The sequence below is a fragment of the Trachypithecus francoisi genome, unplaced genomic scaffold, assembly GCF_009764315.1.
Source record: "Trachypithecus francoisi isolate TF-2019V2 unplaced genomic scaffold, Tfra_2.0 Lachesis_group2, whole genome shotgun sequence".
Taxonomy (NCBI): domain Eukaryota; kingdom Metazoa; phylum Chordata; class Mammalia; order Primates; family Cercopithecidae; genus Trachypithecus; species Trachypithecus francoisi.
In genome coordinates this window covers 105,329,396-105,347,215 of record NW_022681465.1, presented here as the reverse complement: position 1 = coordinate 105,347,215, position 17,820 = coordinate 105,329,396, and the positions used below count along the sequence as shown (strand labels likewise).

The 17,820-nt window shown below is 38.2% G+C and overlaps 1 protein-coding gene across 4 annotated transcripts in view; it reads left to right on the top strand.

The window, feature by feature from the left end:
• The window catches only part of FAM169A (family with sequence similarity 169 member A), an 89,585-nt gene that overhangs the window by 12,776 nt on the left and 58,989 nt on the right, over window positions 1-17,820 (top strand). For all 4 annotated transcript variants that reach the window (XM_033179875.1, XM_033179878.1, XM_033179876.1 and 1 more), the window contains exons 2-4: window positions 14,784-14,918; window positions 15,963-16,062; window positions 17,075-17,160. In XM_033179875.1, coding sequence (XP_033035766.1) covers window positions 14,787-14,918; window positions 15,963-16,062; window positions 17,075-17,160 — 318 coding nt within the window. In that variant the 5' untranslated portion in view covers window positions 14,784-14,786. The remainder of the gene's footprint in view (window positions 1-14,783; window positions 14,919-15,962; window positions 16,063-17,074; window positions 17,161-17,820) is intronic.

Below are 17,820 nucleotides of genomic sequence, written 5' to 3'. Positions count from 1 at the left end.
CTTCGTCAGTGTGGGGAAAAGAAAGAGAGATCAATCAGCCTGTTACCGTGTCTATATAGAAAGAAGTAGACATAAGAGACTCCGTTTTGTTCTGTATTTGAGATGCTGTTAATCTGTGACCCTACCCCCAACCTTTTCCTTCAAGAGACATGTGCTGTGGTGACTCAAGGTTTAATGGATTTTGGGCTGTGCAGGATGTGTCTTTGTTAAACAAGTACCTGAAGGCAGCTTGCTGGTTAAAAATCCTGCCCGCGGGCCGGGCGCGGTGGCTCAAGCCTGTAATCCCAGCACTTTGGGAGGCCAAGATGGGCGGATCACGAGGTCAGGAGATCGAGACCATCCTGGCTAACATGGTGAAACCCTGTCTCTACTAAAAAAAAAAACAAAAAACTAGCCGGGCGAGGTGGCGGGCGCCTGTAGTCCCAGCTACTCTGGAGGCTGAGGCAGGAGAATGGCGTAAACCCGGGAGGCGGAGCTTGCAGTGAGCTGAGATCCGGCCACTGTACTCTAGCCTGGGTGACAGAGCAAGACTCCGTCTCCAAAAAAAAAAAAAAAAAAAAAAATCCTGCCCGTCCCTGGGCAATGGAACATCTCGGTGTGAGACCTGGTTGTATGCTCTGTTTACTGAGATAGGAGAAAACCACCTTACGGCATAAGGTGGGACTTGCTGGCGGGACTTGCCGCAATGCTGCTAAAAGGTTTATGGAGATGTTTGCATATGCGTATCAAGGCACAGCATTTTCCTTTGAACTTGTTCATGTCACAGAGATCTTTGTTCATATGTCTTATTGTTAATTTTCTCCCTAAAATGATCCTGTTGTCCTGCCACTCCCTTATCTTTAAGATGGTAAAGATAATTATCAATAAATACTAAGGGAACTCAGAGACCAGTGCTGGCGCCGGTCCCCTGGGCCCACTTTTTCTTTCTCTATACTTTGTCTCTGTGTCTCATTTCTTTTCTCAAGTCTCTCGTTCCACCTAAGGAGAAACGCCCACAGGTGTGGAGGGGCAGGCCACCCCTTCAGTCAGTTGTTATATTTCCTATTTTTTTTTAACTTTAGCTTTAAAACACTTGACTTCATTTTTATTGTGTAGTAACCATTTAAAAATTCTGAAGAAGAGGGGTCATGGCGTTTAGATATAGAAAAGTCTGAAGAAACTTTATTGCAAGGTTTAAAAACATTTAACTCCTAAGGAGTGACTGAATAATATGGTTGTTATATTCTATAATTGTATTACACTTAGAAACATCATGGATTACGTTGGCCTTTTGTCTTGACCTTTAAAGCTGGCCACCAGGTTAAACCCCTCTGGAGACAGATCGTGTAGGCTCATAGCTGAACTCGGCCACATCCTAGCTGTGTGAACTTGGACAGCTTACTTAACCTCTCCACATCTGAGGCTCCTCATTGAGAAAGTGTGTATAGGAATACCTGATTCATAGGATCATTTCGAGAAATGAGATGTGTAGAGTGTTTCAACACAATGCAAGGTGCAAGATAAGCAATCAGTAAATTTGGTGGTTCTCTTGTTATCATCAGAAAATACATTCTGAGTTTAAAAAAAATGATTGTGAATGGCATTTTGAGGTTATCCTTTTGTAAATGAAGACCTTTCTTCCTAGCTTCCATCTCCAGGTGAGCTGTAAGTGCTTGGAAGGAAGGTAATCAATTGTAGACCTGTGTCACAGTAATCAAGTGTAGACCTGTAGATCGCTGATAGCTGATCATTTGGCTCGTCCTCACTTTTTACCTGTGCTGAAAAAGTAGATTATTTCTCTCTGGAGTGTTTTTTTTTTTTGAGATGGAGTCTTGCTCTGTCACCCAGGCTGGAGTGCAGTGGCCAGATCTCAGCTCACTGCAAGCTCCGCCTCCTGGGTTCCCACCATTCTCCTGCCTCAGCCTCTGGAGTAGCTGGGACTACAGGCGCCGCCACCTCGCCCGGCTAGTTGTTTGTATTTTTAGTAGAGACGGAGTTTCACCATGTTAGCCAGGATGGTCTCGATCTCCTGACCTCGTGATCCTCCCGTCTTGGCCTCCCAAAGTGCTGGGATTACAGGCTTGAGCCACCGCGCCTGGCCCTCTCTGGAGTTCTGAGCCTGGTAGGAGAGAAAGATGAAGAGAAATGAACATTATTATATATTATGTATTGTTATGTGATAAGTATATTAAAAGATTTATGCACAAGGTACTTACCATAACAGTCCCTCAACTTATCTCCCTTCATTTCTTCCCACCAATCCAATCTATATGTATCTGTCAGATAATTTGTCTTAAAGAATAGCGTTGAATGTCTCTTCCATGCCCGAAGTCCCTTAATGGCCTGCTGCTTGTATACCAAGTGAAGTCTAAACTCTTTAATCTAGGATTCTTGGCCTGCTATGTTCTGTCCTTAATCTATTTTCCTAGTACTTCCACCACCATTTGTCTTTATATACCTTAATTCTCTTGGTAAATCCAACTGCTTGCCATTCTCGGTGTACTTTCAGTCATCCATTCAGCATATTCTTTTTTTTTTTTTTTTTTGTGAGGCGAAGTCTCACAGAAAAAAAAGAGGGCGCGATCTCGGCTCACTGCACCCTCTGTCTCCCGGGTTCACGCCATTCCTCTGCCTCAGCTTCCCGAGTAGCTGGGACTACCGGTGCCCGCCACCACGCCCGGCCAATTTTTTGTATTTTTAGTAGAGATGGGGTTTCATCGTATTAGCCATGATGGTCTCGATCTCCTGACCTCATAATCTGCCCGCCTCAGCCTCTGAAAGTGCTGGAATTACAGGCGTGAGCCACCGTGCCTGGCCTCAGCATATATTTTTTTTAAGGGTCTTCCCCGCTATCTGCCTGTTGAAAGGCCATCTGTTACTTTTTGTCTAGCAGATGAACTCTTGTTCATCTGTGGCAGCTCTTCCTCCTAGCACCAGTGTGTGGTTTATTTATACAAATTTTTATTCAGTCATTCATTTATTTAGTAAATATGCTTTGAAGTTAAATAAGACTACTGTCTCTTGTCCTTTCTTTCCATGGGCCTGCTACCAATGAGAGGTAAGAATTGTACTGAATCTGGGTAAATAAGCCCACCTGAGTTTGCAAGAGAGTAGCATGAGCAGGTTAATGAGGCCATGGCTCCAAGTGCAGAGTTGGAGAGGCCCAAAAGGACAGAATTAGAGAATCTGTGGTTCAGAGGCTGACGTTTTTCCAAATTGCTGAGATACTCTGCTACATAGTGGCAGCCCATGGTTATATTTCTTAGTTGTCTAGTGAAAATACTAGGGAGTTTGGTCCAGTAGTGGTGGGGATTGTGACTCAGCAGAATATTTTGCAAATGGTATGCCAAAATTAAGTGCCAAGTTTTGTTTTGTTTTTGCTTTTGATGTGAGTTAGACATGTTTCCTTTAAAATGAAAACATCAGTCTTCATTGTTCTAAATGAGACAAATCTCTGTGCTATTTTATGTTAAAAATATCTACAACAGTGAACATATAGTTTAGACTCCTGTTTTTAAAAATTGGTTGTATTCTGAAGTTTTACCATGTCCGACCCCTTTTAACTTCAATAAAGTCCGTGTATAGTCAGTTACGTGGTAGAGAAGCTAGGATAATGTAAGGAACTTTATATTGTCAATGTTGAAATGGACACAATTTTATGGTTTATTAATTTAAGTACTTATTTTATCCTTCCTGATCTTTGTACACTGCTGATTATAGAGTATTTAGTAGTCTGGGTTGTGAAGTACCAGCGTTGCTGACACATTCCACAGGCAAATGTATTACTTTACTGTACTATGGTATGTAGTAGGGTCATGTGGAAGCTTCAATTACAAGCCCATTTCTGTTTCTTTCTCTCTTAAATATCTATTAATTTATTGCTAGACTTCTGCAAATGTTTTGAGGCATGTAAGTAGCATTCTCTATATCCTGCTCATAGAATATAGATAGTAAGATAATGATTTATTATCTGTTCCGGGTGTGGTAATTCAGTATGTATTTTGTGTTCCAGCGTTGAGCACCTTTGAAATAATCTTTTTTTTTTTTTTTTTTTTTGAGACAGAGTCTCGCCCTGTCGCCCAGGCTGGAGTGCAATGGTGTGATCTCAGCTCCCTGCAACCTCCGCCTCCCGGGTTCAAGCGATTCTCCTGCCTCGGCTTCCCCAGTAGCTGGGACTACGGGTGCCTGCTACCACGCCCGGCTAATTTTTGTATTTTTAGTAGAGAAGGGGTTTTGCAGGCCGGGCGCGGTGGCTCAAGCCTGTAATCCCAGCACTTTGGGAGGCCGAGACGGGCGGATCACGAGGTCAGGAGATCGAGACCATCCTGGCTAACACGGTGAAACCCCGTCTCTACTAAAAAATACAAAAAACTAGCCGGGCGAGGTGGCGGGCGCCTGTAGTCCCAGCTACTCGGGAGGCTGAGGCAGGAGAATGGCGTAAACCCAGGAGGCGGACCTTGCAGTGAGCTGAGATCCGGCCACCGCACTCCAGCCCGGGCGACAGAGCGAGACTCCGTCTCAAAAAAAAAAAAAAAAAAAAAAAAAAGAGAAGGGGTTTTGCCATGTTGGCCAGGCTGCTCTCAAACTCATGACCTCAGGTGATCCACCCGCCTCGATCTCCCGAAATGCCGGGATTACAGGCGTGAGCCACTGCTCCCGGCCTCTTTATGAGTTTCGTTTTAGCCTTATGAGTCCTGCTTTGCCTCCCCAGGGTAGAACACTAAAAGTTCATATTCTGTCTCCCTTGGAATTAGGATGGAGGCGTGTAAACCAAATTTTGCCTATCACATGTATCCAAGAGAGACTGCCCTGCAAAGTGAGCTACTGGAGGAAGGAGGCCCTAAGGGGATTTGACTTTCCTCTCTTGTGTTTCCTCCCTTGGGGCCCTCTTGTCTTCCTTCACCTTACCAGGAGTAATTACTGTTAACAGTATAATGTATCCTTCCAGACTTTGCTATACAAACATATTAATTTTTTAAAAAACTTAGCTGGGTGTGGTGGCATGTGCCTGTAGTCTTAGCCATTCAGGAGGCTAATGTAGGAGGATTTTTGAGTCCAGAAGTTTGAGGCTATAGTGAGCTGTGGTCGTGCCACTGCACTGCAGCCTGGGTGACAGAGTGAGAGTCTGTCTCTAACAACAAACAAAAACAAAGCAAAAAACGAATGTAACTAGGCATTTTTTCAAAAAAAGAGGTTGAGTGTTTTTGATGTTTGTTTCCCTGTTTTATGAATTTTCTATTCATGCCCTTTGTCTATTTATTTACATCTTAGCTTAAAAAAAAAAACTGCATTGTTCGTCTGTATTAAGGTATTAGATTGTATAAGTCATATTGGTTACAATTTCCTCTGAGTTTTTTCTTTTTAGATGCAAAAGTTTTGGGCAGGGTGCGGTGGCTCACACCTGTAATCCCAGCACTTTGGGAGGCCGAGGCGAGCAGATCACCTGAGGTCAGGAGTTCGAGACCAGCCTGACCAACATGGGGAAACCCCATCTCCACTAAAAATACAAAAAATATTAGCTGGGCATGGTGGCATGTGCCTATAATACCAGCTACTTGGGAGGCTGAGATGGGAGAGTTGCTTGAACTGGGGGACGAAGGCTGCAGCTAGCTGAGATCCCACTACTACACTCCAGCCTGGGCGATGGAGTCAGACTCCATCTCAAAAAAAAATTTTTTTTTGATTGATTTTTTAGTTATTAGTTGCAGCAGTTTATTCCTTTCTCAACCAGAAGGAATTTTCCTCTATGTGTTCTGTATGTTCAGGTAATTTGCCCATGGTTACACAGCTAGTAATCCAGTTTGGCTCAAGAACACGCTCCCTTAACCAGTATTTTATACCACCTTTCACACACTCTCAAAATCCTTTGCAATATAGCTGGATTTTGCTTTTGAAGGCCTAAAACATGCCAAATACACAGTACTTTCATGCTTAAATGATATCTAGGAGCATTTTCCTGTACAGGAAGAGAGAATTAAACCTTGAGTTGGAAAGAATACTTGGAAAACTTCCTCTGACATATATTAAGCAATCTTTAACCATATTAGGGCTGCCTAAGGTGCTATGCTTTCAGACATACCAATGTGATGGAAAAAAAACGGACATCGGAGTTGGACTGCCGGGTTCAAATACTAGCTCTGCTGCTTACTAGTGTGCCTTTGAACAAGTTACTCAGCCACTTTGTGTCTTTGTTTCCTTTTTCACCAAGTGAAGAGAATTAAAACACCCACCTCATGGGTTTTTGATAAAAGTTACATCAGGTAATACACATGAAGTGTTCAGATTAGAACCCGGCACGTAGTCCACTATCGGATTAGTGGTTATAACTTCAAAAGACGGTTTTGCTTCCTACTTGAAATAAGACGAGCCAACAGGTATGAATCCCATTCAGCTTCCTGCTCCATTACCTAATTTATAGACATTCGTAACCCATCCATAATTAAATGTTTTTACTTTCCCAGAAAACAGAAAAGGATTGCTGAACAGTGTTGAGGCCCATCTGAGATTTTGATAGTTGTAGCAGTTATTTTTGTCATATTCAAAAACTCGGCTCTCATAGTAGAAAAAGGTGAGTGGTTAGAGGAATCTAGCATTTAGGACCTTGGGGCAGGAGCGATAGAAGAAAAAGTAAGTAAGGTAGAGATGATGAACTGATACAGTACAGGGCCCAGGTTAATTAGAGAAGGAAATGATGTTAGAAAACAGAAAGGCCGGGTGCAGTGGCTCAAGCCTGTAATCCCAGCACTTTGGGAGGCCGAGACCGGTGGATCACGAGGTCAGGAGATCGAGACCATCCTGGCTAACATGGTGAAACCCCGTCTCTACTAAAAAAATACAGAAAACTAGCTGGGCGAGGTGGCGGGCGCCTGTAGTCCCAGCTACTCAGGAGGCCGAGGCAGGAGAATGGCGTAAACCTGGGAGGTGGAGCTTGCAGGCCACTGCACTCCAGCCTGGGCGACAGAGCAAGACTCCGTCTCAAAAAAAAAAAAAAAAAAAAAAAAGGAAACAGAAAAGGGAGGAAGCGAGAGGAATCATAATAAGGTTCAGAAATAAGGTTGAGAGCGTTGCTGGTTATGTTGCCTAGATACCTAACCTATTCTCAGTGTTGGAGAGACAATTGTGAGAGGTAGGATCATGACTTGGATTGGTTGAGATAATTATTTTTTTTTGCTTGAGAATTCTTTCAGCTCTGTAGTGTACATATTTTTTTTTGGATCTGCCTCTCCCCACAAAGCCCCCAAATAATAACAGTAACCTGTAAGAATCATGAAATAATTTAGGAGCTGAACATGTAGAATACGTTCCCCTCTTTTAAGAATATAGTTGGCATCCAGTAATGAACAATAAGTAGGGAAAAAAATCACAATAATTTAATTTGTTTTCTAACTCTTTTCATTCTTAAGGGCATTCATTCTGTCAAATACATATTTTTTTTGGATCTGCCTCTCCCCACAAAGCCCCCAAATAATAACAGTAACCTGTAAGAATCATGAAATAATTTAGGAGCTGAACATGTAGAATACGTTCCCCTCTTTTAAGAATATAGTTGGCATCCAGTAATGAACAATAAGTAGGGAAAAAAATCACAATAATTTAAATTTGTTTTCTAACTCTTTTCATTCTTAAGGGCATTCATTCTGTCAAATACATAATTTTTTTGGGAAAAAGGAATTATTAAAAGGTAGATACAATATAGCAGATGCTGATGATCTTAGATCTCTTATATAAGAGGTCTTGGTATTATGTCTTTATACAGCTTACCCTGGATTAATGAGCATACCATTTGCTTAATTTGTAAATTAGTTTGGACACTTTTTACACTTCGCTGTCCATTCTGTGTCAGTTTTTTGATGAGTTCACTTAAGGCTACATTAAGCTTTCTCATTCATGTAGAATCTAGTTAGGCCTTTTGGTTATCTCATGGACAGAGCATAAAGTACTTGACAGAATTTGATCTGACAGCTTTACAGTTACGTAACATAGAACAGAAGCTTAAAAACAACAAAAAAGAGAAGCAAGGGATTTATCATAGCAACCTATATTTCTCTCTTGAACTTTACCGCCCTTCCACTGCCTTTCTAAACTAGTAGCAGAACCACTGTTAGGCTAGCAGTTTACATAGTCTTAAATTAACCAAGACTCCAAAACAAACAAAAAAAAAATTCCAAGCATTTAGAGGTGAGAAGGTCTTTAGGATTATCCTGTCCAGTTGCATCACGTTACCAATGAGAGTACAGAAGCCTAAAGAGGGTAAGTAACTTGCCTGTGGTCATAAAGCTGGTTAGTGGCAGAGCCGACCCCACAGCCTAGGTCACAGAATTCCAATTCTGCTGGTCTTTCTGGTGTAATATGTGAATAGAATATTTAATAGTATCATTATATTTTACAAAAGAAAATGTTATGTAACCATGACAAATACTATATTTGATTTTGCATATTTAATAAAAATAATTATATTTAAAAGTATATCTGATTGCCTGGGTTCATATTTCTTCAGCCTTACTAGTGGTATGATGTTAGTCAAGTCTCTTGAATTCCAAAACTGTTTCTTCATTTATCAAATGCGGCAGATAGGAGTTCTTTGTTATATAGTAAATGTGACAGTCTCTCTAAAGTCTGATAAAGGGATATTTCTCAGTAAATGTTACCTGCTGCTGTTACTGATTTATAATAATAGTTTCTAATTCTTTCATCTTCCTTTAAATTCACATAAAATTTAGCACTGAGAATGGAAACAAAAGTAATGGATTTAAGAACAGATTTACAAACATAAAAATATTTTAGAAGAGAGATATAGGTGTGTGTGTGTGTGTCTGGGTCTTTGGAATTAGGGAAGTGTTTTCCAGTTTTTTTAATATTAAAAGCTATGATGGATACAGTTGTTTTTAAACAGTGTTCAGAAATCACAATATCTAACTAAGGGGTTTCTCCCCTGGTGGTCTTCTGTATGCAAATTTGAGGGTATCTAAATTGTCAGACTCCAGGACACAGGGTTGTTGTATTTAAATAACATTTTGTATATTAAAAAGTAATCTTTGACGATAATAAAAATAAGCCCAGAAGTTATTTTTTCTGTTAAAAAACTTTACTTGAAAAAGAGAATGAAGAATCACTAATTTCTGTTTTCATACTTTAGTGATGTTCTACTTGCCTTTGATCTGTAGTAGTGTCTTTTTGTGTAGTACTGTGTTTTCTAATGTGCTGACATACTACTGGCAATTTGGTAGGTATCTTAAGATTATATTCAGGTGAACACTTGTAGGAAATTTAATGCTGATTAGGAAAATGTATAATCTAATATATCAAATTGGTGGTTTCATAGGTCTTAGTATTTTTCACTTTATTGTTGGACGCAAGTCTTAATAGTTTAGGGTTAAAATATTTCTAAAAAAGTGAGTTGAGATTCTGATACATGCTACAACGTGGACGAACCTTGTGACCATTATGCACAGTGACATAAATGCGACACAAAAGGACAGTTATCCTATAATTTCACTTAAATGTTCTTAGAATAATCCATTTCATAAACAGGAAGTAAAATAGAGGTTACCAGGGGCTGGTGGGAGGAAGGAATGGACAATTATTGTTTAATGGGTACAGACCATGTTTAGGGTGATGAAAAAGTTCTGGAAATGGATAGTGGTGCTGGTTGCACAACATTGTGAGTATACTGAACTGTATACTTAAAAATGGTTAAAATGGTAAATTTTGTTATGTATATTTTATCACAATTATAAAAGGGGAGCAGGGATGGGATGAGAGGAGTGCATTTTTTTTTTTAAGTGAATTGAGGAAAACATAGATAGTGATATAGGCACTTGACACTCAGAAAAATGTTGATGGTGGTATGCAAATTATTGAAGTTGGGACAACACTGAGATAGAGGAAAGATCAGTGGACTTAGGGGTACCTGTCCTGTGTTCCAGTCTCACCCCTGCCATGACCTAATAGGGTGGGCCTGTACACCACTCTTATCTAAGGCCTGTTAGGGCCTCACACAGTGGCTCACACCTGTAATCACACTGGAGGCTGAGGCAGAAGAATCACTTGAACCCAGGAGTTTGAGACCAGCCTGGGCAACATAGGGAGACCTCATCTCTATAGAAAAATACAAACCAGTTGGGTGTGATAGTGTGTGCTTGTGGTATTAGCTACTTGGGAGGCTGAGGCCAAGACTTCTAAGACTATTTGCTACCCTAAAGTTCTCTGATTGTATGTTATGACTTTGGGTCCTTTATTTAGATGACCTAGTTTGCTTATTTAATAGAATTTTATCCTTTTCAATGATCAAACTAAAATAAAATGCATATTTAGAATTTTAAATATGAAATTAGCATTTAAAATCTTCTAAGAACCATAGTATCATAGTAACAGTAGGTGAAAAAGAAATCACTTGTGAACTTGAACTTGCTGTTCTATCAAACTCTTACGTCCATTTTGTGTTCTTTATGCTGTCATATTATTTTTATATGGTTGTGATTAACCATGCTTTTATAGATAAAGTTTCTGGAAGCAGTCTTCAAATACAACTTTCCATTTCATGCTTTAATTACAATTGCTCTTAGTAAATGAAAAATTTAAATGTGTTTCATCCATACTTTGTTTTGGTAGCTAATATTCAGGTGAATCTTTTGAATCGATTTAAGTGGAATACGTGACATTAATCCTCTTGAGCCTCATCTAGTCAATGATATGGTATAATAAATGTCTCAGTGCTTTACTTGGATATTTGAGTCTTTGATACAATTATTTGAATATTATATATTTGGGGTCTTCTCTGTAAGAGAAGAAAAAGTTATTACGTTCTATTTTCCTAGTCATCCTTCTTTTATCCACTATTGACCATTTGTTTTGTGTTTATAATTTCATCTACAGTTTTAATCTTCATTGGAATTGTTAGATCTGACTGTAGAATGTAATATTATATTTCCGTAGTTTACTTTTACATATTGAATTTGATAGAAATACAAATATTTGCCCAAGCTAACAAAGAAGCTTCCTTCACAATAGAGCTACTGTTTTATTTTGTGGTCCTTTTCTAACTATAACATCTTACTTGCATAAGCTCCTGGTTGATCTCTCTTGAAATTCATAGGCTATTTAAAAGTTGACTGGAAATCTTGTGGTATTACTTCCAAATCATTTCACAAATTTTTCTTACCTTCTCTTTAATTTAGACATTTACGTTTACTAACAGTTGAAATGAATTTGTACTTTCTGTTTTTAAGTTTTGATTTTTAAAAATCAATTTGATTTAGAAATGTACATATTTATATAAAATTAGGCTCCCAACCATATGTACATCAAGTTTTAAAGTCCTTAGGACCTAAATTTCAGATTAGGGTAAAAATAGTTCCTCTTATCATCATCATATCTTCAAAATTCAGGAAAACATACTCAATTATTAACTGTTATGGTATATGTCAATCCTGTCTCTTTTTTTGGTGTTTCTCTCATATTTCCATTAGATTTTCAGTTTCTTGCCTTCTAATACTTTTGTGATAAAATAAGTTTGAAGGTCATTTCAAAGAGGAAAGTAACTTTTAGTTGATCTTCTGCCTTCCCCTTTGTAAAACTGTTTTAAATAAAAATTGAAGAGGTTATTGGGTAAATGCAAACTAGGTAACTTTTAAAACAAGATATTCTATACTAGCTTTATACTTCCTTTAAGAACTAATAGCTTAGTATTTGATGTCTCATAAGTTTATTTTTTTATTTTTTATTTTTTTGAGACAGAGTCTTGCTCTGTCACCCAGGCTGAATTGCAGTGGCGAGATCTTGGCTCACTGTATACTATCTCCTGGGTTCAGGCGATTCTCCTGCCTCAGCGTCCTGAGTAGCTGGGACTACAAGCATGCACCACGACGGCCAGCTAACTTTTTGTGTTTTTAGTAGAGATGGGGTTTCACTGTGTTAGCCAGGATGGTCTCCATCTCCTGACCTCGTGATCCGCCTGCCTCAGCCTCCCAAAGGGCTGGGATTACAGGTGTGAGCCACCGCGCCCGGCCCATATGTTTATTTTTTATTTAACTTTTTATCATGGAAATTTTTCTTTTCTTTTCTTTTCTTTTTTTTTTTGAGACAAGGTCCCACTCTGTCACCCAGGCTGGCACGATCATACCTCACTGCATCATCGAACTCCTGGGCTCAGGTAATTATCTCACCTCAGCCTTCTGAGTAGCTGGGACTGCAGGCACGTACCACCATACCCAGCTAATTTTCATATTTTTTATAGAGCCAAGGTCTCACTATGTTGCCCATGCAACATAGTGAGCTTCTGAGCTCAAGTGATCCATCCTCCTTGGCCTCCCAAAGTGCTGGGATTACAGGCATGAGCCGCTGTGCCTGGCCTTGTCATGGAAATTTTCAAGAGTAAGCAAATCAGGATACCCTCTGCAATGCATTGACATGTCTTATAAGTTACTTTTAATTGATATTTTCTTTCCATCTTACTTTTTTTCTGTAAACTCCATGTCATATATATTTGGAAGAAACTGAGTTATTCTAAACTTGGTTGACTGCATACTTAAGGCATCATTTAACACATTTTTCTAATGGCTTGGTTAGATTTCTAATGGCTTAGGTCCGATTTTCTTGTAGGGTTGTCTCACTTTCGGTAACATTGGTTAGCCTGGGTATATAGACCTAACAACAATGACCACATATGTCTACCAGAAAACTCATGCGTGAGTGCTTATAGCAGCTTTATTTATAATTGCCAAATATTGGAAATAGCCAAATGTTCATCAACAGTAGAATGGGTAAATAAATTAACTGATAGATGCATCAGCGTTCATGTTTCTCACGGAAGTAATGTTGAGTGAAGAAAGTTAACACATTAAAGAGCTGAATGATTTCAAATATAAGAAGTTCAAAATTAATGAGCAAAATTAATGTCTCATTTAAAAATAAGATAGACGGATGAAATAATACTATCTATTAAAGAAGTCTTTTCCCCGCCAAGTGAAATGTCTCTATTATTACATACTCAATTTCCATAGGTATGTGTATTTCTGTATCTTGTTCCATTTATTTATTCACGTGCCTGTATCACATTGTTTTAATTATAGAAGTTTTATAAGATGTTTTAATCTCTGACAGGGTGCATTCTTCTAGCTATTTTTGCTTGTCTGTTCTTTCAAATTAATTTTGTAATCAACTTTTCTTGCTTCAGGAAACAATAAAACCTTAAAGGTATTTCATTAGGATTGCATTAAATTCGTAGATTATGTTAGGGAGATCCGGTACCTTTATGATGCTGAAGCTTCCAAGAACATGGTTTTTCTTTCCTCTTGTTCACTTTCAGGAATGCTTTGTAGTTTTCCTCATACAGATTTTGTACTGTTTCTGTTGTTGATTTTAAGCCTATTTTGATTTTTGCTGTTGTAAATGAGGTCTTCTTCTCTATTTATACTTTTTTTTTCTATTTTTACTTTGCCTCCCCCCTGCCTCTTATTTCTTCTTACTGTTATGTTGTGTGTATGAAGACCCGGTTTCTGTATGCTAATTTTATGTCCTATTTTACTGAATTTTCTTGTTGTTTGGAATAGTTTTTTCATGGATTTAAAAAAATTTTTCAGTTAAGTATATTATTTGCAAATAATAGATATGGCAGTAGCTTCGCTTCTACCCTACTCTCACCCCGGTTATTATGCCTCTAATTGCTTTCTCTTGTCTAATTGCATTGATCATTGCTTACATAATGTTATATAGTAGTGGAGTCCTTGTGTTTCTAATCTTTAGTGTTAAAACTTTAGTGTTTCCCCATTAAAGATCTGGCTTAAAAAACAAATAACAACAACAACAAAAACCCAGCTATATAGGCCTGGCATAGTGGCTCAGTGTCTGTAATCCCAGCACTTTGGGAGGCCAAGGCAGAAGGATCTCTTGAGCCCAAGAGTTCAAGTTTGCATAGAACAACGATTGCACCAATGCACTTAAGCCTGGGCCACAGAGCGAAACCCTATCTCAAAAAAAAAAAAAAAAAAAAAAAAAAGCTATATATATGAGAAATATAACTTATATACCATAACATTCATCTATTGCAACCATACAATTCAGTGATTTTTTTTTTTTTTTTTGAGACACTCACTCTTTCATCCAGGCTGGAGTGCAGTGGTGCGATCTTGGCTCACGCAACCTCCAACTCCCGGGTTCAAGCGATTCTCTTGCCTCAGCTTCCCCAGTAGCTGGGATTACAGGCACCTGCCACCATGCCTGACTAATTTTTGTATTTTTAGTAGAGACGAGGTTTCACTGTCTTGGCCAGGCTGATCTTGAACTCCTGACCCCATGATCCACCTGCCTCAGCCCCCCAAAGTGCTGGGATTACAGACGTGAGCCACTGTGCCTGTGGTGATTTTTTAGATTTTTTGTTTGAAATTTATAGGGTTGTGCAGCTATCATCACAATCTGGAACATTTTCATTATTCCAAAAAGTTCCCTTGTGTACTTTTACAGTGGCTTTTATGTTGAGTGGTTTATGAGAGTATATTTTATACGTGTATTTTTGTGTGTATGTACATATAAATATGTCCTATGCCTGTGTGACCATATTTATTATTTAAGGAAGTATCTGTTTATTTCATTGCCTGTTTTTAATACAAATGAATAATGTTTGAAAGTTTTCTTTTTGACATCCATGGTTAAATCAGCAGGTTCAAGTTGTAGTCTGTGGGCATAGTGAAACAGAAAGATCTTGTTACAACAAAATATGGCAACATTGTAGTAAAATTTATTTTCTGTGAGTAAAGGAAGATGGCATTTCATATTCTGAATTGTTTGTTCCATATTGTTTGTTAAAGAGGATGGCATTCCCTGTGGATATGCTGGAAAATTGCAGCCATGAGGAATTGGAAAATTCTGCTGAAGATTACATGTCAGATTTAAGGTGTGGGGACCCTGAAAATCCAGAGTGTTTTTCTCTTCTCAATATTACGGTAAGGTGTTCTGCAGTGGTTGTTTGTCATCAATCTTTTCAGTCCAGTTTATACATGAAATAAATATCCTTTTAAAAAAATCCATTTTAAGTGTTAATCATTAATTTTTGAAATCTTTACAGAAATCTGTTCAGTAAAATGGATAAATATTGATTGATCAGTTTTTAAAAAGACAAACTCCACAGGTTATTGCTACTTGACTTTATGTCTTTAAAATTATATGTGAGAAGTTCACCAGTTTTGCTAAGACTGCTTACTATATTTGAGCTACTTCAGATTTACTTTAGATTTGGAATTTGTGAGTTTAGAAAATTTTTTAATTAAAAAATCAGCAAAATACTAAACTACGCATTTTTTGTGCCATGAATCTTTTCTTCCTTTTTCTAAAAAAGTAAAATAAAATTTTCTAGTCAGTAAATTATGATATTTTGTGATAGAAAGATCATTAGACTTGGAATCATTAGAGTTTCACTGTGAACTGTGGTGGACAAATTCCTTAACCTCTCTAGGCCTCGGATTTTTCTTCTGGAAATACTTAATTCTTGAGTCTTCCCCAGCACCAGTATTTTTATAATTCTCTAAATTGTAATGTTATCTCTAAATAGGGAATAAGTGTTGAATTAAGTGAAGACAAAAAAAAATTAAAGCATATTAATAGCACGTGTCTTCCCAGAAAAATTAATTTACTTGACTGCTTTTTTTTTTTTTAACTAGAAAATGGGATGTCTTTCTCAAGTAGTCTAAATAACAGATAATAAATTATAGTTGTTTTTTAATGACTTTGTGGGCCATATTATAGCTTTGGTTTTTATTCAGATATGTGACTAGAACATAATATTTGTTGAAACAACTTTTCATATTTTCCCTAAGACAATAAAATTATTCCAAAAGCGAAGTCTATCTGATTTACTCTTTTTTTTAGAGACTAGAAAATAAAGTTAATTAAAATTAACATAGGAAAAGTTTACTACCTTGATAAAATATTTTTTTAAATGTATTTTCTTAACAGACTGTTCACTAATTTTTATCAATTCATCATTTCAGATTCCTATTAGCCTGTCAAATGTAGGCTTTGTACCTCTTTACGGTGGAGATCAGACCCAGAAAATTCTTGCTCTCTTTGCACCTGAAGATTCACTGACAGGTCTCTTTTTGCTTAATTTTTATAAATTAAGAAATTTTTCTCCAAACTGTTAGAAACGTATTTAAAAGGTAGCTACATGAAGGAATTTGTTTTTTTAGAAAAAGTGTTTCAAATTGTAATTTTAGGAAAATGTAATTCTTAATTGCTTATAGCTAAATTTTCTCATACTGCTATAAAGAACTTCTTGAGACTGGGTAATTTATAACAAAAAGAGATTTAATTGACTCTCAGAGCCAGGCGCGATGGCTCATGCCTGTAATCCTGGTACTTTGGGAGGTTGAATCACCTGAGGTCAGAAGTTCGAGACCAGCCTGACCGCCATGGTGAAACCCCATCTCTACTAAAAATACAAAATTAGCTGGGTGTGGTAGTGTATGCCTGTAATCCCAGCTACTTTGGAGGCTGAGGCAGGAGAATCGCTTGAACCCAAGAGGCAGAGGTTGCAGTGAGCCGAGATCATACCATTGCACTCTAGCCTGGGCAACAAGAGTGAAACTCCATCTCCAAAAAAAAAAATTAAAAATTGACTCACAGTTCCGCATGGCTGGGGAGGCCACAGGAAACTTGCAATCATGGCAGAAGGGGAAGCAGGCACATCTTACATGGTGGCAGGCAAGATAGTGTGTGTGTGCGCATGTGAAGGAAGAACAGTCAAACATTATAAAACCATCAGATCTCGTGATAATGGGGACCCCCACGCCGCCATGATCCAATCACCTCCCACTGGGTCCCTCCCACTACATGTAGGAATTGTGGGGATTACAGTTCAAGATGAGATTTGGGTGGGGATGCAGCCAAACCATATCAATGAAATAAAATAAAAATGGTGTAAATGAGGCTATAAAGTACAATATTAGTATTTGGTAAGTTTTTATATAGATATTCAAATATAAAGTATATGGATACTTTATAGTACAATGTGGCCTTATTAAGTCTAAAAGTGTACTTTAAAACTCAGGTGTTAATGATTATTTAAAACTCAGGTGTTAATGATTATTTATTCTCTTTTTAGCTGTGGCACTTTACCTTGCTGATCAGTGGTGGGCTATTGATGATATTGTGAAAACATCTGTTCCTTCAAGAGAGGGGCTTAAGCAGGTAACAAGATCCTCTAATTTTGAGTGTTTCTTTTGAGGCCATTTCACAGTGTTTCCTGTAAACAGTGATAGTTTTTGAGCTCTTCCCTATTTAAAAATAATCAGGTTCTGGTAAACTCTAGAATTTCATTCTTATGAAGAAGCCAGCATTCAGGTTGGGCTTCCTCTATTTTTATGTGATTCTATAAGTATCTGAGATTGGGTGAGGAAGAATGAATATCTACGGGTCAGTTGAGCTTTGGCTCCCTTAAACCAGTTTAGCTTCTGATTTTCTTATTTGTTAGAGGAAAAGCTAGTTCTCTTTATGTAATTGTTTAGCTTCTGTCTGTCTCTAGGAGAGACTGACCAGGAAGCTTGTTTATTAGTAGGGCCTCCTCAGGTGGTCTATACAGTGTTCCTAACAGTGGAATGACCAGGTTCAGGAGAGAACAAGCTTCTAGCCTCTGCAGGGTTATAGTAGAAGCCAGCCAGCTGAAGAGTGTTGCAGGAAGGAAGCTGGTTTTCATGCCAGAGATGAAAGGGTTTAAGAGACATCTCTGGTGCTCTAGTTATTGGAGGATAAATAGGACAGGATGTGGAAAATCCATAGAAACCAAGATGTAACATATTTGAGGAGGCAGAGCATAATAAAAAAATGATGAAATCTTTGGTGGCTGGAAGA